Source organism: Tachyglossus aculeatus, chromosome 18, assembly GCF_015852505.1.
Source record: "Tachyglossus aculeatus isolate mTacAcu1 chromosome 18, mTacAcu1.pri, whole genome shotgun sequence".
NCBI lineage: Eukaryota > Metazoa > Chordata > Mammalia > Monotremata > Tachyglossidae > Tachyglossus > Tachyglossus aculeatus.
The window spans coordinates 9,519,239-9,542,528 of NC_052083.1; the positions used below are offsets into that span (position 1 = coordinate 9,519,239).

The 23,290-nt window shown below is 56.6% G+C and overlaps 1 protein-coding gene across 1 annotated transcript in view; it reads left to right on the top strand.

The window, feature by feature from the left end:
- The window catches only part of LOC119940009 (microtubule-actin cross-linking factor 1-like), a 53,676-nt gene that overhangs the window by 1,392 nt on the left and 28,994 nt on the right, over window positions 1-23,290 (top strand). The window contains exons 2-14 of the mRNA XM_038760083.1: window positions 10,646-10,722; window positions 11,323-11,455; window positions 14,962-15,336; window positions 16,325-16,486; window positions 17,333-17,493; window positions 18,426-18,585; window positions 20,225-20,309; window positions 20,406-20,623; window positions 20,704-20,823; window positions 21,070-21,180; window positions 21,464-21,685; window positions 21,876-22,079; window positions 22,962-23,193. Coding sequence (XP_038616011.1) covers window positions 10,646-10,722; window positions 11,323-11,455; window positions 14,962-15,336; window positions 16,325-16,486; window positions 17,333-17,493; window positions 18,426-18,585; window positions 20,225-20,309; window positions 20,406-20,623; window positions 20,704-20,823; window positions 21,070-21,180; window positions 21,464-21,685; window positions 21,876-22,079; window positions 22,962-23,193 — 2,260 coding nt within the window. The remainder of the gene's footprint in view (window positions 1-10,645; window positions 10,723-11,322; window positions 11,456-14,961; window positions 15,337-16,324; window positions 16,487-17,332; window positions 17,494-18,425; window positions 18,586-20,224; window positions 20,310-20,405; window positions 20,624-20,703; window positions 20,824-21,069; window positions 21,181-21,463; window positions 21,686-21,875; window positions 22,080-22,961; window positions 23,194-23,290) is intronic.

A 23,290-nucleotide genomic window follows, 5' to 3' on the forward strand; every position in this document is an offset into this window, starting at 1 on the left:
TATCCCGGGCTCGATCAGAGCACAGCCCTGCCCCTCCCTCCCCTCCCAAGGAGCAATCAATCAATCAATCAATCAGTAATACTTACTGAGCGCCATGCACGGTACTAGATGCTTGGGAGAGTTCCCTACAGTGGAATCGGTAGGCGCATTCCTGTCTGCGAGGAGCTTCCAGGCTAGAGGGAGCAATGCCCTCTCAGCCACCCCGCTCTCTCTCCCGTGGCCCTCCTTCCCGGGCGTTTGGCGGTTCTCCACGGCGGCCCAAGGGGGAGATCCCCTGCCCTCAACCACCCGGAGCCGAGGGGCCGGGAGACGGGCGAGGAGTGGGATAGGGTTGGGGGGGTTAGACGGGGACCGGAGCCAGGCCCGCTTCTGGGGCGACAGAGATGGAGAACGAGGATTCGGACGGAGGTGGGGAGAGAGAGTGGAGCGAGGGGGCCGGAGCCCGGGAGACTCCAGCGTGGCTCTGGGTGCGCGTGCCAAGCGTCAGCCATCCCGTGTTCCCATCTCATGCCATCTCCTGTGTCTGCCTCTGTTGTAGTGTGCTCCGCTGTCCAGGCGGCCCCGGGGGACCCCCTGAGAACTCGCCTTCGGCTCGGCCCCAAACGCTGACCTCCCTCTCCGGTGCCAGCCGCCTCCCTCGCAGCAGAACGGGCCACGGATCCTGCCCCGGCTGCCCCTCCCCGCCCGGACCCCGGAGTCCGGATGGGGCGGCCGATGTCAGCCCCGCGGGTTGGCCCGGGCTCCCGAGCGGAGGGGTGTCTCTCCGCCCCACCCTCTTGCCCCGGCCTGGATCCCGGCACTACCTCGGTCTGGTCCACCGCAGCTTCATTCTGCATCTCATTCCCCCGCCACCCAGTGTTTCTGTCTCCCCTCCCCGCTCGCCGACTCCACCCCGACTCATCTCATCTGCCCTGTCCATCCCATCGGGGCCTGTGGGCAGCTGTTGAGTTGTTCTCCACCACCACTGCCACCACCTCCGTCGGCTGCTGTGCGCTCTGCCACCCTGGGCGACCCTGCAGGTTCCCCAGCTCCTGTCCCCATATGGCTCCGAGCTCCTCGGGGGTTGAGGTGCCCAGCGCCAGCCCGGCCCCGGGCCCGGCTTGGGTGGGCAGAACACTAAACGGACTGTACATAGCCTTTGGGCCCACAGTAAAGGAGATTCCAGGCCCGGCCTGGCGTGCCGCCTCGTTCTTCACCCGCGTCTCTCGTCTGGGGCCTCGTTCTCCCTCCGGAGGGAAGGCCTTGGGCTTCTCTGTCCCCCCACGACCCTGTCTGACCCCCTCCCCGACTCAGGGTGCCTGTCTCCAACTGGTAAGGGGGCCTGGAAGCCTCTCGATGCCAGCACAGGGCACCGATGAATGGCGTTTAACGATCAGAGCGTGGCACTGAGCACTCGGAGGGTACGCTAGAGTCTGTGGACACATTCCTGTCCTCGAGGAGTTTGCAGTCTAGCAGGTTCAGGCCAGGCCTATGCCCCAGGTCACTGGAAGGAGCTAGAACCCCCTGTACGAGACCTATAAAGAGCATCTCTTCCCACGGTCCTGGGAAAATCTGGTTGGGCCATTTGGGTTGAGGGGCAAGGTCGGGGGGTGGCCAGGGACTGGACTCGTCTCTTCGTGTGTATGGCGGTCTCCGAGGCTACAGTTCCCAGGAGTTTGTGAGCACCCCCAAACTTCCTGGACTGGCAGCCTGGGTTCCCTTCTGTCTTCATCCAGCCTCGGATGAAAGCAGCGGAGTCAAAGTTCACTTGGCACCAGAGTCAAGGCATTCTGGCTGGGCCTGTCCGACTCCCTCTTCCTCTTTTTCCCCGTTTCCCCTTGGCTGACCCCGAGCGAGCCTCTTGACCCCTGCCCCTTCTCCTCCCATCTCCTCCCAACCCTTAAACCATAGGGGGTCTGCTCGTGTCATTTCTGTGAGCCCTATGTGGGACAGGGACTGTGTCCAACCTGATCAACTCGTATTCATTTATTCGATCGTATTTCATTCATTCAATCATCTTTACCGAGCGCTTACTGTGTGCAGAGCACTGGACTAAGCTCTTGGGAGACTACTGTGCAGCAATCAACAGACGCATTCCCTGCCCACGATGCATTTACAGTCTAGAGGGACGAGCTTGTATCTACCCCAGGCTTAGTACAGCGCCTGGCACATAGTAAGTGCTTAACAAATACCGCAATTATTGTTATTACTATGATTATTACTACCAGTCTGTGGGCTCTAGTGCTTGTCAGAGGCTTTATACCCTGCTCTTCCCAGGCTAGGGCCTCGTGGAACCCCCCATGCCCGCCACCCCGCAACTTCCCCTGATTATAACCCCCCACGCCCGCCACCCCGCAACTTCCCCTGATTATAACCTTCCATGCTGCATGGCCCGGTCAGCTGCCAATGGTTCCAGCGTGCCATTGTTCTTCGGTAGCGGGGCAGCCCGTCGGGACGTGAACTCTGGCTCATCCCTCCTGACTGCCCCAGGAACCCCACCTGGTCTGCAGAGCCCCCGCTCCTTCCCTAATCATCAGCCCGGGCACCCAGCGAAGGCTCTTTCCTTTCGTGAATTCAGGATCACACCTGTGGGCCAAGGCCGAGACAGATACCCACATCTGCCCATCACTGCAATCCCAACTTGTACTTCCCAAGCGCTTAGTACAGTGCTCCGCACACAGTAAGCGCTCAATAAATATGATTGATGATGATGATGATGATGGGAGGAACGCCCTGGGCAGCCATTGCAGGGAGGGGATAGAGGAAGGGGAAGACACGGTCCCTGCCCTCAGGGTGTTGACAGACCCGATGACAGAGGGCTACAGGTTAGGTGAGTCTAGATTTGGTCTGAGCGGTGACTGGTTAGTACGGTGCTCTGCACACAGGAAGCGCTCAATAAATACGATTGAACGAATGGGAGTCTTTGCTGAGCAGGAGAGACACATCAGCGTTGGACTGGAAGGAGAGGATATACTTATTGGAGACGTGTACTCGTACTTGGGAGAATACAGTACAGTAGGTAGGCACGATCCCTGCCCGTGAGGAGCAGCGTGGCTCAGTTGGGAGTCAGAGGTCACGGGTTCAAATCCCGGCTCTGCCAATTGTCAGCTGTGGGGCCCTGGGCAAGTCACTTCTCTGCCTCAGTTCCCTCATCTGTAAAATGGGGATGAAGACTGTGAGCCCCACGTGGGATAACCTGATCACCTTGTATCCTCCCCAGCGCTTAGAACAGTGCTTGGCATATAGTAAGCGCTTAATAAATGCCATTATTATTATTATTATTACAGACTAGAGGAGAGACAGGGATTAAAATAAATGACAAATGGGCGTGTGCAGAAGTGGCTATGGGGCTATAGCCCGTTGTTGGGCAGGGACCATCCCTGTACATTGCCGACTTGTACTTCCCAAGCGCTTAGCACAGTGCTCTGCACACAGTAAGCGCTCAATAAATACGATTGAATGAATGAATATCCAAGTGCTTAGAAGCGTGGCCGAGCAGAAAGAGCACAAGCCCGGGAGCCCAGAGTACCAGGTTCTAATCCTAGCTCTGCTGCTTGCCTGCTGTGTGACCTTGGGCAAGTCACCTACTTCTCTGTGCCTCAGTTCTCTTCTCTGCAAAATGGAGATTCAGTAAGTTCTTCCTCCTGCGTAGGACCTAATGATCTCGTGTCTACCCCAATGCTTTAGACACAGTGAGCGCCTAACAATTGCCACCCAAGTTCTGAAGTGGCACAGAAGGGAGGATGAAGAGGGGAAGGGAAGGGGTTTAGTGAGGGAAGGCCTCTTGGAGGAGGAATGATCTTGGTAAGAGATAATTCTGCAGGACAGGCTGAAGGTCGGGAACTCCAGGCTGAGGGAATTTAGCACTGGGCCCTGGATCCTGGGAGGAGAGCCTAAGGAAGAATCATCAGGCAAGACTTGGAGGTGAAAGAGAAGGGGACAAAAGTCAGAGGCAGCTTTATGGGTAGGGAGTTGGTGGGTGAGGGGAGTGGGTCAGCGACAGGCGCATGAGGAGGTGGTGATGGGTTACAGGAGATTTGATGAGCTGTGGTGGCAGAGTTGCTGAGTTAAAGATGCTGCAGGACCCATAGGTGGAGAAGACCCAAGAGACGAGGAGGAGTCCGGACAGTATTACTATTATTCTTTTTTAAGTTATTTGGTAAGTGCAAAGTATGAGTCAAGCACTGTTCGAAGCACTGCGGTAGATAGAAGTAAATGGGGTGACACAGTCCCTATCCCTCATAGGGCTCACAGTTTAAGTAGGAGGGAGAACAGGTACTTAATTCCCATTTTACAAATGAGGAAACTGAACCACAGGGAAGTTAAACGACTTGCCCACGGCCACCCGGCAGGAAACTGGCAGAGCCGAGAGTAGCATCCAGGTCCTCTGACTCCCGGGCTCCCGCTCCTTCCGCTTGACCTTGCTGCTCGTCACACGACAGGCAACTGGCAAATCTGGGATTGAAACCAGGTCCTCCGATTCCTGGGCCTCGGCTCTTTCCACTTGACTGTGCTGCTCCTTGGAAGTGCTCATTCATTCATTCATTCAATCGCATTTATTGAGCGCTTACTGTGTGCAGAGCACTGTACTAAGCGCTTGGGAAGTACAATTTGGCAACATATAGAGACGGGCCCTACCCAACTGTGGGCTCACGGCTAGGGAGGGGCCGGCAGCCAGGGCCTAGAAAGGAAATGCCTTGTGAGGCAGGGAGTTGGGGCTTGAAAGGGTCGAAGAACCGGAGGTGGGATGAAGCGGGGCGGCGGTGGGGAGAAAGGGGCAGGGCAGGAGGAATGATTTTAGAAAGAGATAATTCTGCAGGGTAGGGGACCGTGGGGACCCAGGATTTTAGCACTTAGGGTGGAGTTGGGGCCCTGCCCTGCCAAGGCCTATTCGAGCTTCATGCTCAGTAGCCAAGGAGAGAGAGCAGAGAAGTGTTTAGCAATAGGGAGATCCACCGGCCGGGGCTGTGGGCAGGGAAAAGGTGGAGCTGAGAGATACAAGAGCTGGTGGTGGTTAGAGTGAGGCCAGGCTGCCTCTGGAAATGCGGGTGGGTGGTCGCCATGGGGGAGGTTAGCGTCAGAGGAGACACGGAGGGCTGGACCAGGGGCTGAAGGGAGAATCGGCTCGGGGTTGGAGAGAGGAGCCGGAGAGGAGGTAAAAGCTCGGAGAAGGGAAGGGTGAGGGAGTTGGAGCAGGGGGCTAGGATAGGCTGAACTGGACAGAGCTTACAGGGGTGGGGGGCTTCTCTGGAAGTCCCGTTAAAACACTGCAGAATGCTGTGGGGGGTCTCAGTAATAATAATAATGTTGGTATTTGTTAAGCGCTTACTATGTTCAAAGCATTGTTCTAAGCGCTGGGGAAATGCAAGGAGATGAGGTTGTCCTGTGTGGGGTTCACAGTCTTAATCCCCATTTTACAGATGAGGGAACTGAGGCACAGAGAAGCGAAGTGACTTGCCCAAGGTCACACAGCAGACATGTGGGGGAGGTGGGATTTGAACCCATGACCGGTGACTCCCGAGCCCGCGCTCTTTCCACTGAGCCACGCAGTACTGGCATCGGGGTGGGGCAACCTTTCTCCCTTCTCAAGTGGGGTTAGGGGAACGTCAGCACTGAGGCAGGCTGTAATCTAGAATATCCCATCACCCTCACAGTCCCTGGAGCCTCAACACCCAGCGCTTAGAACCGTGCTTTGCACATAGTAAGCGCTTAATAAATGCCATCATTATTATTGCTGGGGGCAGAGACAAGCATCATCATCATCATCATCATCAATCGTATTTATTGAGCGCTTACTATGTGCAGAGCACTGTACTAAGCACTTGGGAAGTCCAAGTTGGCAACATATAGAGACAGTCCCTACCCAACAGTGGGCTCACAGTCTAAAAGGGGGAGACAGAGAACAAAACCAAACATACTAACAAAAGAAAATAAATAGAATAGATATGTAAGACTTCCAGCTGGGGTTGCCCAAATCCCCATCACGATTACACAAGGGACGGATGAACTGCCCACCCCATCCCCTGGCCAACAGTATCTCCGTTCCCAGTCCCCTCTGCCCCTTCCACTGAAATCTTCCCAACTCCTGACCCGTCCAGCTATCCCAGAAAACTCCCCACCTGCCACGCTGACCCCTGTGACAAGAGGCCAGCTCCACTCTTAAAAAAAAAATAAATAATGGCATTTGCTAAGTAAGTGCTTACTGCGTGCCAGACACCGTACTAAGCAGCGGGGTAGAAAAAAGATAATCAGGTCGGACACAATCCGTGCCCCATGTGGGGCTCACGGTATTAATCCTCATTTTCCAGGTGAGGTAACTGAGGAACAGAGAAGTGAAGTGACTTGCTCAAGGTCACACAGCAGACAAGTGGCATAGCCAGGATGAGAACCTTCTGAACCCCAGCTCGTGCTCTATCCACTAGGCCATGCTGCTTCTCTCTTCATCAACTCCCTTCCCCGCACCATCCCACCAGCCTCAAATCCTCTCCCCAGATGAACCCTTCAAGCCCTGAGAAATGCTCCTCTCTCCACACTGAGAAACCACTTTCTCTGGGGCCTCAATTGTTTATTGAGCGATTACTCTGTGCAGGGCACTAAACTAAGCATTTGGGAGACTACTAAGAGGTAGAAGATATGATCCTTTCCCCCAAGGAGCCTACAATCTAATGGGGGAGACAGACAAAATGCTCTAAAATGTCCATGTGATGGTTGGGAGGGTGACTCCTAGGGAGAACATATATTAGTCTGGCAAGGCTTCCCGGAGGAGGTGAGATTCCAGGAAGGTTTTAGAGGTGGGGAGCACGGAAGTCTGGCAGATGGGAAGGGGGAAGGAATTCCAGGTGTGAGTTGGGGGTTGGAGGAAGGAGGGTCCAGAAAGAGGCGCAGAGAGAAGGAGACCATTCCTTTCCAGGTCCAATAGTAATAATAATGATAATGATAATGATAATAATAATAATAATATAGTATTTGTTAAACTGAAACAGCGTGACAGTGGAAAGAGCATGGGCTTGGGAGTCAGTGGTCGTGGGTTCTAATCCTGGCTCTGCCACTTGTCAGCTGTGTGACTTTGGGCAGTGCCTCAGTTACCTCATCTAGAATGTGAGCCCCACGTGGGACAATCTGATTACCTTGTATCTCCCCCAGCGCTTAGAACAGTGCTTGGCACATAGTAAGCGCTTAACAAATGCCATCATCATCATCATCATTATTATTATTAGTAATAATAAACACTTATTATGGGCCAGGCACTGTTCTAAGCATTGGGGTGGGTACAAGCAAATCGGAATGGACACAGTCCTTGTCCCAAATGGGGCTTGCAGTCTTGATCCCCATTTATACATAAGAGGGAACTGAGGCCCAGAGAAGTGAAGTGACTTGCCTAAGGTCACACAGCAAAGTGGCGGGGTGGGATTAGAACCCACGACCTCCTAACTCCCAGGCCCATCTTTTATCTGCTAGGCCATGCTCCAGGTGTCTTATCCCTCGGGCACCAGCCCAGGACCGTTCACCGAAAAGCCTGATCCCGTTATTCCCAACCTACAAGAGGAAAGACCCTCCCTCTTTCTCTCCCTCCATCTTCCCCTTATGCTTCATTCATTCAGTCGTATTTATTGAGCGCTTCCTGTGTGCAGAGCAGTGTACTAAGCGCTTGGGAAGTCCAAGTCGGCAACACATAGAGGCGGTCCCTACCCAACAACGGGCTCTTATGAGAAGCAGCAGCCTGGCTCAGTGGAAAGAGCCCGGGCTTGGGAGTCAGAGGTCATGGGTTCTAATCCTGCCTCTGCCACTTTTCATTCATTCATTCATTCAATCGTATTTATTGAGCGCTTACTGTGTGCAGAGCACTGTACTAAGCGCTGGGGAAGTACAAGTTGGCAACACATAGAGACGGTCCCTCCCCAACAGCGGGCTCCCAGTCTAGAAAGGGGAGACCACTTGTCAGCTGGGTGACTTTGGGCAAGTCCCTTCACATCTCTGGGCCTCAGTTCCCTCATCTGTAAAATGGGTTGTCCACGTGGGACAACCTGATTACCTTGGATCCCCCCCAGCGCTTAGAACAGTGCTTGGCACATAGTAAGCACTTAACAAATACCATCATCATGATTGTGAGCCCATTGTGGGACAGTGCTTGGCACATAGTAAGCGCTTAACAAATACCATCATCATGACTGTGAGCCCGTTGTTGGGTAGGGACCATCTCTATCTGTTGCCGACTTGGACTCCCCAAGTGCTTAGAACAGTGCTTGGCACATAGTAAGCGCTTAACAAATACCATCATCATGATTGTGAGCCCGTTGTGGGACAGTGCTTGGCACATAGTAAGCGCTTAACAAGTACCACCATCATGACTGTGAGCCCGTTGGTGGGTAGGGACCGTCTCTGTTGCCGACTTGGACTCCCCAAGCGCTTAGAACAGTGCTTGGCACATAGTGAGCACTTAACAGATACCATCATCATGATTGTGAGCCCGTTGTGGGACAGTGCTTGGCACATAGTAAGCGCTTAACAAGTACCACCATCATGACTGTGAGCCCGTTGGTGGGTAGGGACCGTCTCTATCTGTTGCCAACTTGGACTCCCCAAGCGCTTAGAACAGTGCTTGGCACATAGTGAGCACTTAACAGATACCATCATCATGATTGTGAGCCCGTTGTGGGACAGTGCTTGGCACATAGTAAGCGCTTAACAAGTACCACCATCATGACTGTGAGCCCGTTGGTGGGTAGGGACCGTCTCTATCTGTTGCCAACTTGGACTCCCCAAGCGCTTAGAACAGTGCTTGGCACATAGTGAGCACTTAACAGATACCATCATCATGATTGTGAGCCCGTTGTGGGACAGTGCTTGGCACATAGTAAGCGCTTAACAAGTACCACCATCATGACTGTGAGCCCGTTGGTGGGTAGGGACCGTCTCTATCTGTTGCCAACTTGGACTCCCCAAGCGCTTAGAACAGTGCTTGGCACATAGTAAGCGCTTAACAAATGCCATCATCATGATTGTGAGCCCGTTGTGGGACAGTGCTTGGCACATAGTAAGCGCTTAACAAATACCATCATCATGATTGTGAGCCCGTTGTTGGGTAGGGACCGTCTCTATCTGTTGCTGACTTGGACTCCCCAAGCGCTTAGTATAGTGCTCTGCACACAGGAGGTGCTCAATAAATACGATTGAATGAATGAATGAATTCCCCTCATGCGATTGAATGAATGAATGAATTCCCCTCATGCCTTCCCCTCCGCCCCGGCCCAGTCCCCACCCGACAAGCCGGTCCGGGCAGCCAATCGCCGCTGTCCCTGCTCCTTACGTCACGAGTTGCCGGGCAGGTTCCACCAATGAGGCGCGCTCCCTGCTCCTCTCGCGCCACCTGGAGTCTCGCGATACTCACTCAATTAGGGCGGGAAGAAAAGTGGGCCGCTGAGGTGAGGCTCTGCCTTAATGGCGGTGAAGCCTGAGGGGAAGGTGGTTTAGTCATCAGAGCCTCGGGTTTGTGGTGGGGAGGTGGCTTAGTTAGACCCCCGGGAGCTTGGGGACACGGAGGGGTTGGATTGATCAGAGGCTTAGGGTTTGTGAGGGGAGATAATAATAATAATAATAATAATAATAATAATAATAATAGCATTTATTAAGCGCTTACTACGTGCAAAACACTGTTCTAAGCGCTGGGGAGGTTACAGGGTGATCAGGTTGTACCACCTGGGGCCTCCCAGTCTTCACCCCCATTTTCCAGATGAGGGAACGGAGGCACAGAGAAGCGACTTGCCCAAGGTCACACAGCGGACAAGTGGCGAAGGCGGGATTAGAACCCACCTCCTCTGACTCCCAATAATAATAATAATGATGGCATTTATTAAGCACTTACTATGTGCAAAGCACTGTTCTAAGCGCTGGGGAGGTTACAAGGTGATCAGGTTGTCCCACAGAGGGCTTACAGCAGTCAATCCCCATTTTCCAGAGGAGGGAACTGAGGCGCAGAGAAGTGAAGTGACTCGCCCAAAGTCACACAGCTGGCGATTGGCGGAGTCGGGATTTGAACCCATGACCTCTGACTCCCAACCCGGGCTCTTTCCACTAAGCCGCGTACTTATTTGTGACAGAACCCCTGGCCTGGAGGGCTGGCTCATTGGATCCTTGGCAGTCAGAGCCCGGGGCTTGAAAATGCCCCATTGTTGCCAACTTGTACTTCCCAAGCGCGTCGTACAGTGCTCTGCACACAGTAAGCGCTCAATAAATACGACTGAATGAATGAATAGAGAAGCAGCGTGGCTCAGTGGAAAGAGCAGGGGCTTTGGAGTCAGAGGTCACGGGTTCAAATCCCGGCTCTGCCAATTGCCAGCTGTGTGACTTTGGGCGAGTCATTTAACTTCTCCGGGCCTCAGTTACCTCATCTGGAAAATCGTCATCATCATCATCAATCGTATTTATTGAGCGCTTCCTGTGTGCAGAGCACTGTACTAAGCGCTTGGGAAGTACAAGTTGGAAATGGGAATTAAGATTGTGAGACAACCGTGGGACAACCTGATCACCTTGTAGCCTCTCCGGCGCTTAGAACAGTGCTTGGCACATAGTTTAAGCGCTTAATAAAAATGCTATTATTGGAGCCTTCAGAAGCCGGGGAGATAGGGTGGGGCAACATGTCCAATTTGGCTTTGCGCTTCTTTTCCAGATGCCTCTTTCTGCCAACAGGAGCTCACTGGAGGGACCAAGCCCCCCGCATAGATCCCCACCTCCCCCTTCAGACAGGTAGTGTCTTCTGGCCCCCCAGTCCTGCAGCTCCTCCTGCCCGCCGTGCCCCCCGTCAGCCATCTGTTTTTCTGTGGTATTTTTTAAATGCTTACTATGTGCCAGACACTGTATTAAGCTCTGGGGTAGATGCAGGCTAATCAGGTTGGACACAGTCCGTGTCCCACATGGGGATCACAGGCAGTCCCCATTTTACGGGTGAGGGAACTGAGGCACGGAGAAGTGATTTGCCCAAGGTCACGCAGCAGCAAAGTGGGATTAGAACCCAGGTCCTCTGACTCCGAGGCCCATCCAAGAGGCTGAGCTGCTTCTCATTTTGGGGGTGTCTCTACGGGTCTAGGATGCCTTGAGGAGAGAGGGGTTCCGGGCCGTTTTCAGGGCAGTGAGGGGAACTTTTTCTCAGTGGTGATGGCAGTCCTTGGTTGGGGTGGGACTCACGGGGAGGGGAGCGGTCTCTGAAGGATTTTGGAGGAGTGGGGAGGAGCTTGCCAGCTCTAGGGCCTTGGGTTCTTTGAGGTTCAGATAGAGGGGTTTGGAGGTGTGGGTTTTAGGGGAAATCAGGAGGAAAGCCTAACCCCTTCCTCGTCCTGACCCCTTCAGGTACTGGACCCAGAGACAGTGGAGGGCCTGGGGCCTGGAGATCCGAACCCAGATCCTGGCCCTCCGCCACTGGCTTGATGGCTTGGAACGGCAGCTCCCCAGAACCTCTGGAGAGGATCTGCAAGGGCCCCAGGTGGGTCTTTTCCACAACGTCCTCTGCTCCTAGATATTATTATTATTGTTATTACTATTACTATATTTGCTAAGTGCTTACTCTGTTCTAAATGCTGGGGTGGATACAAGTTAGGCCGGGCACAGTTCATGGCTTTAATCCCCGTTTTACAGATGAGGTAGCTGAGGCGCAAAGAAGTCACTTCACTTCTCTGTGCCTCAGTTCCCTCATCTGTAAAATCCATTCATTCATTCAGTCGTATTTATTGACCACTTACTGTGTGCAGAGCACTGTACTAAGCGCTTGGGAAGTACAAGTTGGCAACACATAGAGACGGTCCCTACCCAACCGTGGGCTCACAGTCTAGAAGGGGGAGACAGAGAACAGAACAAAACATATTAACAAAAAAATAAATAGAATAAATATGTACAAATAAAATTAATAAGTAAATAGAGTAATAAATACGTACAAACATATATACATATATATGGGTGCTGTGGGGAGGGGAAGGAGGTAAGGTGGGGGGATGGGGAGGGGGAGGAGGGGGAGAGGGGACTCAGTCTGGGAAGGCCTCCTGGAGGAGGGGAGCTCTCAGTAGGGCCTTGAAATGGGAATTAATAATAGTAATAATAATAATAATGGTATTTAAGTGCTTAGTAGGCGCCAGGCACTGTGGTAAGTGCTGGGGTGGATACAAGCAAATTGGGTTGGACGCAGTCCCTGTCCCACTTGGGGCTCACAGCCTCAATCCCCATTTTACAGATGAGGTAACTGAGGCCCAGAAAAGTGAAGTGACTTGCCCAAAGTCACACAGCATTCATTCATTCATTCATTCAATTGTATTGAGCGCTTACTGTGTGCAGAGCACTGTACTAAGCACTTGGGAAGTACAAGTTGGCAACATATAGAGACGGTCCCTAACCAACAATGGGCTCACAGTCTAGCAGGGGGAGACAGACAACAAAACAAAACACGTGGACAGGTGTCAAAATTGTCAGAACTAATAGAATTATGGCTATATGCACATCATTAACAAAATAAATAGAATAGTAAGTATGTACAAGTAAAATAAATAGAGTAATAAATCTGTACAAGTATCTACAAATGCTGTGGGGAGGGGAAGGAGGTAGGGTGGGAGGTGATGGGGAGGAGGAGAGGAAGAAAGGGGCTCAGTCTGGGAAGGCCTCCTGGAGGAGGTGAGCTCTCAGTAGGGCTTTGAAGGGAGGAAGAGAGCTAGCTTGGCGGATGTGTGGAGGGAAAGCATGCAAGTGGCTACAAGTGGCGGAGTGGGATTAGAACCCGTGACCTTCTGATTCCCCGGCCTGTGTTGTATCTACTAGGCCAAGACTGTGAGGTCCTTGTGGGGCAGGGACTGGGCTCAACTGGATTAGCTTGTATCTACCGAGCACTTAGAACAGTGCCTGGCACATAATAAGTGCTTAACAAATACCATAAAAAACAACGACCCCCCTCCAAAAGCCCCTCACTCATCAGAGGGTGCTGTGAGGCCCTGGCCAGGCGAGGACCAGGGCTGTGAGGGGCCGAGGGAGGAGGATTAGAATTGGGGACAATGGGGGAGCGGGGACGTGGAGGGGCTGGGCGGGAGGACGGACGGGGCCTGGCAGAGGAGGGGCTGCCGGGCACACACTTGGCAGCACAAACTCAAAGACTGATTGAGCCTGCTGCTCTGCAACAAAGGCCCCGACGTGGGACCCGTTGGGTTGGGGGAAGGGGAGGGGGACCTGGGATCTCCCTGGAAGATGAGGCCGTCCCCTCTCGCCCCCTCAGATTCAGGCTCCTGGTCCTCTGGGCAGATTTCCTAAAGTTTCAGGAGGGGCTGGAACCTCGTACTTCCCGCTGGCTAAAGGATCCGCCCTCCTTCCCCCTGTAGCATTCTACTAGTGCCCGCCTTTCCCTCTCCTCTTTGCCCCTCCTATTCTCTCCCCTTCATCCCACCCTCCCTGATTTGGCCTCCCAGGACCCACCAGCAGCCTGGGTTCCAAGCCCTCCCGCCCTCCTCCCCGCCTCTTTTCCAGCTCTGCTCCCCTGTGCTGTCCTCTCCCCCCCCCGCCCTCCTGCTGTCCCCGTCCCCTCCCTGCCGCCGTCCCAGCCCCGCGTGGCTGAGGCGCCGTGGCGGGTTTCCTGGGAAACGGGGAGGGCTGCGGTGGAGTTGGGAAAGAGTTAAAGCAACCCGCCCTTGTGTGAGGGAGTGAGCGTGAGTGGTTGGGGTCAGGGGTTCGGGGTGGGGTTAGCTGGAGCGATTCAGGCCCAGGGAGGGGGCTGGGGTCAAGGAACGGGGGGCTCCCTCTGCCCCTGCCCGCCCCCAGCCCCTCACCCAGCCCAGCGCCGAGTGGCCGGGTCCCAACGGGGACGGAGGGAGCCCTGGGACAGGCCGGACAGACCAGGGAGGGGCTGGCCAGTGAGCCCTGTGGCCGGTAGAGTCCTGCGGCCGGGTCCCTGGATGGCTGGACCCTGGGCCCGGAGGAGGAGGAGGGGCTCCCTGGGGAAGAGGCCAGAGGCCCCCGAGCTCTGCGACATGGCCCTCTGGGGCAGACGGTTGGCCACCCGGCTCCTGGCTTTACCAGGCCAGGCCAGGACCTCCCACACTGACCGCTAGAAGGTAACAGGGAGAGACAGTCGGGGGCGAAGGGGGGTAGGAATCCCAGAGTTTCTCCCCTCGCCCACCCCTGGTCCCCCAAGCCACTCCTGGACCTTCTGTCTGTCCATCTGTCTGAGATGCCGTGGGCTATGTAGCTATCCCATCTGTCCGTCTGTTCCTGTGAAGCTGGATCCCCAGCCTTCTCCGTGTGGCCAGTGACTTCTGTAACTGGGCAACTGTCCACGTGGGTGTCGTGGTGCTCTGGGGTCCCCGAGAATCTTGCTGCTGCCGCTGCCTTGCTGTGTCCTGCTGGTCTCCCGGGGTGGGGATTAGAAAGTGGGAGAGTCCCGAGGTAGTTGGGAGATCTGGGCTGAGGCTGGGGAGCTTTGGGTGGTGGGGGGGCCCGTCCCCGCCCGGTAATCGGAGTGTGTTGGCCCGGCAGAAGGCGTGACAGAAAGGACACAGAACAGGACAGAAAGCCACAGGACCCAGACACCTGAGGGTTCACCTTGGATGGACTGATTGATTGACCTTGCCCCCCAACTATATGTCCTATCGCCTGGCAGTCTGGGTCACTGGGGGTCCGTCCTTGGGTGATTGGACGTTGGAATTTCCCACTCTGGTTGTCGATCACTTTGTTTTCGGCTCTTTGAGCGGGCTCCTGTGTCCCTGAGGCTCTCTGACTCTGTGTGTCTGTCATGCCGCTGGGTCAAATCTTCCCTGTGTCTGTCACGGTCAGTGGGAGCCTGGCAGATATTTCCCGTCCCCCGCTCGGCCCTTCCTGGTGTCCGTGTGAGTTGGAGCCCCGGTCTAGCTTTCTCTTCCAAGCTCCGTCCATCCCGTTGCCCTCTATGTTGCCGCTAGCCCTGGTCCTGGGTGCCAGACCCGAGTTTCCTGATGCTAGGGCCACTTGTCCTCTCTGTTGCAGGCCAGGGCTTGGGGCCAGCCAGCAACCATCATGGGCAACTTGGCTCCCCGCCCTAGCTGCCTCGGGGAGAAGGGACACCACTCTGAAGAGTTCCCGCGGGGCTGCCGAGGAGGAGGAGGACCAGAACCAGAGCTCAGCCCCCCTAGCCCTGCTCTCCCGGACCCCCTGCCGCCGGCCAGGCTTGGGAGCCCTGTCCTGCCAGACAAACCGTGGGGCTGGCAGGCCCGCAGCACACGGGAGGTGACCGAGGTGACAGAGGTGACGGAGACCGTGGTGACAGAGATCGTGGAGGTCACCCGCTATCCAGGGAGCGGACGTCCCACCGTGACCCGCACCGTGACGGTGTTGACCGAGAGCGCCGCAGAGCTACCCCGGGTGAGGAGCCCCCCCGAAGGGACCAGCCCTTGCCCTGGAGCCCCGTTACTGACCATGCTGGTGGGAACGCCCTCCGCGGGGAGCTGACTCGGAGGGCCACCTCAGTGGATGAGGAGGGGGCGCGGTGCCTGGGAAAGGGCTCTTGGTAGAGAACTGTCTCAGTGCGGTAATCTTGATTTCAGAGTGGTGGGTTAGGTCTTAAAGGATACGGTCCCGATGGGACTTGGGGCTTGAATCATGCTACATCTGAGGAGGGATGGGGCAGAGACTGGGCAAGAGGTCTCCCTGCCAGGAATTTTTGGATAGAGTCTGGAAAGGGCCCAATTTCCTGGACCAAGGTCCTTCTGTGGCCCCAGCCCCTAGCCCACATCCAAGCCCAAGCCCACCTCAGCATTGGCCTGAAGTGTTCAAGTCCTGGCTTAATGGACCTTGATGGGGACCTGGGCCTCACATCTGCCGAAAACTGACCCGCTCTGTCCCGTGGATTGCTGGGATTTGGAGTTTGCACACTGATGGCCACTCTTCATTACGAATATAGGAATGAAGTTGGGGCACGGCTTGTAGAGGGTGTGGCTTACATAAAAGTAGTTTTGTGGGGTGGATATCAAGGATGGAAGCCTCCACCCTGGCCCTCAGTTGGGGACCAAAAAACTCTGCCTGGGCGTCTTTGGTCAGGCAGGGATAAGCCAGCCCCATCCGAACTAACCCCACCTGTCTGAATCCGGCCCTGCCCTACTCAGACCGTCCTGACCAAACCCTGCTCTACCACGTCTAGCCTGCCCAACCCGACTCTTCCTTGCTTTGCCCCACCTCGCCCTGTCCAACCCCGTCCAGCTCGGGATCTGTGGGAGTGATAGGCTGCCGCGACCCCCCAAGCCAAGCTCTATCTTGGGCTCCTGGGGCTTTCCTGAGGGAGGAAAGCTTGGGGCCTTGAAGGTGGCAGTCTTCCCCTAGTGTGGGTAATTGTGGCTTGGGATCTTGTTTCCAGGCTCCCTCGCAGGTAGTCCTTCCCGCTGCGGAGTTCTCGGAACCTCCCGAGACCCTTGCGTCGCTGCAGGCCTGGTTGGCTGACGTGGAAGAGCTGCTGGCTGGCCAGAGGCCCCTGGCCGCTGAGGTCAAAGTGGCCATAGCCCAACTGCAGGAGCAGAAGGTGTGTCGGTCGGGGAGTGGGAGGAAGGAAGGTGGGGACATATTCCTGGAGAACCCCGTCTCCCTACAGCTCTAGCCAGGGTCAGTCCACTCCAGGTCCCCTCCTTTCTAGACTTTGCCTTCTCCTAACCCCTCGGGGGCCCCGTACTGACATCTGGCTCCCTTTCTTAATAATTAATAATAATTGTGGTATTTGTTAAACACTTACTATGTGCCAGGTCCTATACTAAGTACTGGGGTAGGTATGAGATAATTAGGTTGGACACAGTCCCTGTCCCACGAAGCGCTTTCAGTCCTATTCCCCATTTAATAGAAGAGGTATATGTTGCCAATTTGTACTTCCCAAGCGCTTAGTACAGTGCTCTGCACATAGTAAGCGCTCAATAAATACGATTGATGATGATGAAGAGGTAACTGAGGCACAGAAACACAGCAGACAAGTGAAGGAACTGGGATTAGAACCCAGGTGCTCTTACTCCCAGGCCCAGGCTCTTTCCATGAGGCCTCGCTGCTTCTTGAGTCCCCCCCACCCCCAGCAGCTCCCAACCAGGGGCCCTCTCCAACCTCTCTCCTAGGGCCCCCGCTGCCTCTCCATCCCAGGGCTTTGTGAGGGGGTAAGGGAGGGTCAGAAGGCGAGTTTAGCTCACAGCCTCTACTCCCACATGGGCTGGAGGCTGCGTATTTGAAGTGCATCTGATATCAAGGGGCTTCAGGTGACAGTGTAAATTTGTGACCCCCATGGCCCTCGACCCTGTCCATGTGACTTTCCCTATGCCATCTGACTCCAAGAGCTCCCCCGTCCCCCCCGATTGCCCCGGATGAGACCCTATGGCCCCGTGCCCCTTAGCTCTTGAAGCGGCTCCTGGAGGAGTGGAGACCTCGTGTAGAGCGACTGCTGCAGGACAGGTGGACATTGCCGCCCAGCCAGCCAGATGGGGAAGGGGACAGTGGGACCCTCGCCTGTCTCCAGGGCAAGTGGGAACTACTTGTCCAACTCGCCGAGACCAGGTGAGGGACCGGCTTAAAACCAGGGGTGGGGGTTGAGTCCGGAGGGGGTGGCACAGGGTTGGAGCAGGACGATGGGACCGGGGAAGCTGAGGTGCGGGAAGGGGGATGAAGAGAGGACAGCTGAGAAATTCTGTCAGTGGAACCGGAAGGCAGGATAGGAAGGTGACTGGGGTGGGGTGTCAGGGAGGGAAAATGGGTGGATTGGGATGGACGGTGGCAGTAAGTGCTCAATAAATACAATTGAATGAATGAACGAATGTTGTAAGCGGGTGGGTGGGGGATTGTCTGCCCCCACCTGTCTGTCAGAGCTGATAGAGCACAGCAGCCGCCCATGGGAGAACCCTTGATTTGGGTTCAGGCTACAGAGCCCGGTCCCGGACAACTCTGGGGTTCGGCTCATTGCTCTGCAGCACCAGGGGTCTGACTGGGATCCCCAGCCCCCATGCCCAGCCCCATCCGCACTCCCCTCTCTGCAGTCCAGCGGGAACCTGGCCCTGCCCCATCTCCCCACGCCCCCTGGGTCCACGGCCACTGCCTTCAGGTTGCTCCGGCCCTGACCCAAACTGAGTGTGAGATTTCCACACACCAGGCCTTCAGGAAAGTAGGAGGGAATCAGTCACGGGACCTCAGGGGAGGCCCCGTTACTGACTCTGAACCGGGAACTGTTCACTGGCCTGTCTCCCTGGCTCATTCTTCTTTCCCTTCCCTCCTCGCCTCTCCTTTTCCTTTCCACCGACTCCTTCCTCTCTCCGCCCATGCCCTTCTCTTCCTCTCTCTCTCGCCAGCCTCCTTCTCTTTCCCTCATGCGCCCGCCATGCTTCTCTCCTTGCCGTGAGCGGCTCCTCTCTCGCCCCAGCCTAGCCCCACTCGCCCCAACCCACAACCTGACCTCGCAACTGACTTTCTCCCCACCTCTCTGCCTCGGTCCTCAGGCAGGGACGGCTGGAGCAGATCGTACCGGCCGCCCAGGACTTTCAGGCTGACCAGGAGGGCTTCCTGGCTTGGCTGGTCCCCACCGAGCGTCTTCTGGCCAAACTCTGGTGGGAGGACCGCGGGGCCGGACGCCTGCAGGAGGCCCTGAAGCAGGTCCAGGTATGGGAATGGTCCAGGGATGGGGTGAGGGGAGGGGAGAAACGGGGGCCCACCGTTCTAGAAGGAGGTGTCGAGGTGGGGAACCGGAGCAGATCAAGGGAAAGGAAGATTGATAAGGTGTGGATTTTTCCGGTTTTTATTCGGGGGTAATTCTGGAAATTCATCTTTTAAAACTTAGGTAAAAATTTTAGTTTTTAAGTTTTCAGTTCCCTTTCCACAACATCTCCCTGGCGGAGCGTCTCTTTGGTGACGTGAAGCAGCATGGCTCAGCGGAAAGAGCACGGGCTTTGGAGTCAGAGGTCATGGGTTCAAATGCCGGCTCCGCTGATTATCAGCTGTGTGACTTTGGGCAAGTCACTTCGCTTCTCTGGGCCTGTTACCTCATCTGTCAAATGGGGATTAAAACTGTGAGCCCCCCGTGGGGCAGCCTGATCACCTTGTAACCTCCCCAGCGCTTAGAACAGTGCTTTGCACATAGTGAGCGCTTAATAAATGCTATCATCATTATTATTATGAAGCTTTGGGGGCATCTAAAAATAACTGTAAACGGTGAAGTGAACACTCAGCGTCCCAGCTACCTGTCGGCACGCAGAGCAACGTTAAGGCCACTTTGCTCAATTTATCCAGATAAAAGATATCTGAAATTAATGATATCCAAGTCTTGAATTGAAGGGAGAGCTCTAGAGGGGAGCAAAGTGGAAAGATGACATTCACATGAGAGATAAGCAATAACTGATCATACAGTCAAATCAATCAATGGTTTGTGTTGAGCACTTATAGCGTGCAAAGCACCGCATTAACCGCTTTCCCCCGGAACCTCCTGAATTCAGAATCTTTACAGAATAGGACAAACGGGAATCCATCCGGGGAAAAAAAAATCTATGGCCCATTTAAAAATGGCCAAACCTTCCCAAATACCCATGAGTTATGGTATACTGAAGACATAGGAGATATTAACAATTCATCACACTGATACCCTAACTGATGTAAGCTCATTTTGACAGGGACTATGTTAAGCAAAGTCGAACGTTGAGAAAAGAGTGAATTTTTCTAGATATTTTCATATTTTAATCCAGTTTTCAAAAACGATTCTCAAGGATCGAAATTGGGTTGAGTCAGGTAAAACCAATCAATCAGTCAATCAGAGAAGCAGCGTGGCTCAGTGGAAAGAGCCCGGGCTTTGGAGTCAGAGGTCATGGGTTCAAATCCCGGCTCTGCCAATTGTCAGCTGTGTGACTTTGGGCAAGTCACTTCACTTCCCTGGGCCTCAGTTCCCTCATCTGTAAAATGGGGATTAAAAACTGTGAACCCCCGTGGGACAGCCTGATCACCTTGTAACCTCCCCAGTGCTTAGAACAGTGCTTTGCACATAGTAAGCGCTTAAGAAATACCATCATTATTATTATTATCTGTTGAGCACTTTACTGTGTACAGAGCCCTGTCTTAAGTGCCCTGTAGAGTGCCATCCAACAAGGTCAGTAGACACTTCCCCTCCACACAAGGAACTTATGGTCTACAAAAATCCATACCAGAGGCAGCCGGGGTCGGGCGAAACCCGGAGGATGGGAGAGGAGCGTGGGCCTCGAGGGGAAGGGCCGGGGGCCGCCGTGGGAAGTGACAGCTTTTCCGGCACCGGCAGGGCCTGCGTGAGGAGATCCGGGCTAAAGCGGCAGAGCTGGAGCGGGTCATGGGCAGCGGCCAGAAGGTCTTAGAGCTGGTGGCAGGTGAGGACTTGTGGGGTGGAGCAGGGGGCTGGGAGAGGACGACTTTGGCCCGAGGCCCTCCGCGCCGGCTAAGCCGGAGCCCGGGTGCCGCTGCAGGGGAGGAGGCCCAGTCGGTGCAGGAGCAGCTGGAGGCCCTGAGGGTGCGGCTCTTGCTGGCCGGGCAGAGCGGGGCCGACGTTCAGCTGCGGCTCCGCCAGGCCGTCGAGGCGGCGGCTCAGCTGCAACCGGGCCCGGAGCAGCCCGGGGCCTGGCTGGACCGGCTGGAGCAGGCGCTGAGGGCCGCGGAGCCCGCGGAGGCCGAGGACGTAAAGCAGGTAACCCGGTGCGGGGGCTGGGAGGGCCGGGTCCCCGGCGAGAGGGGTGGGGGTGGCCACTCCCGCCTTCTCTTCTCCAGTGGCAGGAAGCAGTGAGAGCAGAGCTGGAGCATCTGGCGAAACTGGGGCAGCAGCTGGAGGCCCTGAGCCGGGTGACCTTGGAGCCCGAGGCCCTCCGGGCTCAGCTGGCCCAGCATAAGGTAGGCACCCGGGCAGCGGTGGGGCCCAAGGGTCCGGAAGAGGGGCATCCTGGGCTGCCCCTCCCTGGGTGGGGTCTTTGGTCTCCCAGATCTGGTCAGTCCCTTCCCCGAAGCTCTCACCTGCCACTGCTCCACCCCATCCTCATAGCCCCGGTCCAGTCTACCCTACTCCCCGGGGCTTGGGGTTCTGGACTGTGGCTCAGTCCCGTCCAGCCCCCCCGGGTGCTCTCCTCCCTGGACCCCCAGCTCTTGGCGGCTGAGATCCTCCAGCACCGGGAACTAGAGGATCGGCTCCTCCATCTCATGGACGTCGGCCTCCCGGGCCTCTGTCCCCTGGACGAGCAGCAGCAGCTGCAGGTGAGACCGTGCAGGAGGGGGCTGGGGGCTGCGGACCCAAGACCCTCACCTCGCCTGATGGCTCTGGTACTCGTCCACCTCCTCGGATCCCGAGTTGGGACTTTGTCTGCAGAGTCCAAGTCCCAACGTGCTGGTGGGCTGCCAGCTGCCCCACGGCCGAATCTGTGGTCCCTGCCTTGGGCCACCACATCTGGGCCCGTGTCCACGTCCCCACATCCGGGCCCCTGTGTCCCGCACGCCCATCCGTTCTGCTGTCCCCGTGACCGTACCCCCGTGTCCTCAGCCAGAGCTCACGGCCCTGCGGGCCCGGGCGGAGGAAGTGCGGCAGGAGAGCGCGGCCGGGGTCCTGCGGCGGGAGCAGGCGCTGTCCCTGTTGGCCCAGTTTGCGGAAGCGCGGGGTGAGCTGGAACCCTGGCTTGAGCAGGCCCAGGGCCCCATCTCTCAGCTGGACCCCAATGGCGTGGACAGCCCGGAGGCCTGCAAGGAGCAGCAGGAGCTACTGCAGGTGCGGTGCGGCCCCGCCTGGGGAGTGGCCAGCCCGGAGGTGGCGGACCTGGGATGGGACTGGTCCGGGAAGGGGCAGAGCAAGAGTGGTCCTGGGATGGGGGATCGGAAGCCTACAGCCTGGGAAGGGCAGATGGGGCAGGCAGCCCCCCGCGTGACCGCTTGGCCCACCCCTCCGTCCCTCTCCCCAGAGCCTGCGCGAAGCCATCGCCGAGCACCGGCCCCTGGTGGGGAAGTTGCAGCGAGTGGCCGGCCAGCTCAAGGAACTGAGCCCCACCGAAGGAGGCCCTTTCCAAGAAGCCTGGCGGGCGGCCGAGGAGTCCCTCGGGACCATCCGGGCCCACGTGAGCCGGGTGGCCGCTGCCCTGGAGGAGACCGTGCCCCGTTACAGCCAGGTCAGGGCCAGGGATGGCAGACGGACGCGTAGGCGGGGACGGGGGGAGAGGGGCGGCTGAGGGGTGTGGCTGGGGATTCGGGGGTCCCTGGGGGCCCGGGCTGCTCTGCAGCAGTAGCCCAGAGGGGTGGTTTAAATGCCCACTGGGCCCCCAGCGAAACTGCAGGTCCACCTCTTTAAACCCTAGTGTAAAGCCGCTATGGTCCCTGGAATTCCCAGGGAAAGGGTTGGAGGGCCAACTGGAGGGTCACCCCTTGAAACCACCCCGGCCACTCCCGAGGTGGAGTAGTGGAGGATCAAGTAGCCGATCGGGCAGAGCAATTCCTGGGGCTCGAAATGGAGCCAACTTGGCTCCTCGGCCTCTGACCCCACAGCCGTCGGTAGGCAGGGTGGCGGGGCGCCCAGCCATCCTGGGTACCGGCCCCAGCATTGGCACCAGTTGCTCCTGCTGTTGCTGCTGAAGGACCTAAGTCCTCGGCTACTTTGCAGTCAACTCCAAACTGCGGATCAGCCCCTGGGGCCCTCCGCCCCTGACAGGGAATGATCCAGAGCTGCTCTCAGGCCTTCCGGGCCCAGCCCAACCCCCTCACCCATCTCCCCAGCCCCCCCCCCACTCTACTCTGGCCTCCACTCTGCCCTGGCCCGCTCTCTGCCCTGGCCTGGCCCGTTCCGGTTCGGATCTGAGCCCTTCTACTGGCTCAGAAGTAGGCCAAGCGGATTTTATGTTTGGTGAGCTCTCTGCGGGGCACCTGTTTGCCTCAGCAGGGTCCTAGATCCCCGACCTGCTGACCCCACCCCCCCCTTCCCGCCCCCGGCCCCCCTCCGCTTTCCTTCCTCTTCATCACGTTCTTCTCTCTTCTCCTCTTCCTCCTTCTCTCTGCAGCTCTGTGAGCGTCTGAGTCGGCTGGCAGAGCAGCTGGAACAGCTGTCCCATCGGGTGCGGGCGGCGGGCACCGTGCGGGCCGAGGCCGGGCGCATCCGGGAGCAGCTCCGGGAGCAGGTCCAGCTGCTGGGCGACCTGGAACCCTTGGGAGCTGCCCTGGAGGCTGCTCAGGTCCGAGCCCAAGAGCTGGGGGTCGGGACGGCGAGCGGCAAGCCGGGGGCAGCATCTCAAGGTAGGGGGGACGGTGCTGGGGGGCAGACTCGGCTGGGGCTCAGCTAGGCTGCAGCTCGATCTGGGCTGCAAGTGTCGTGGGGCTGCACGGGGCACGG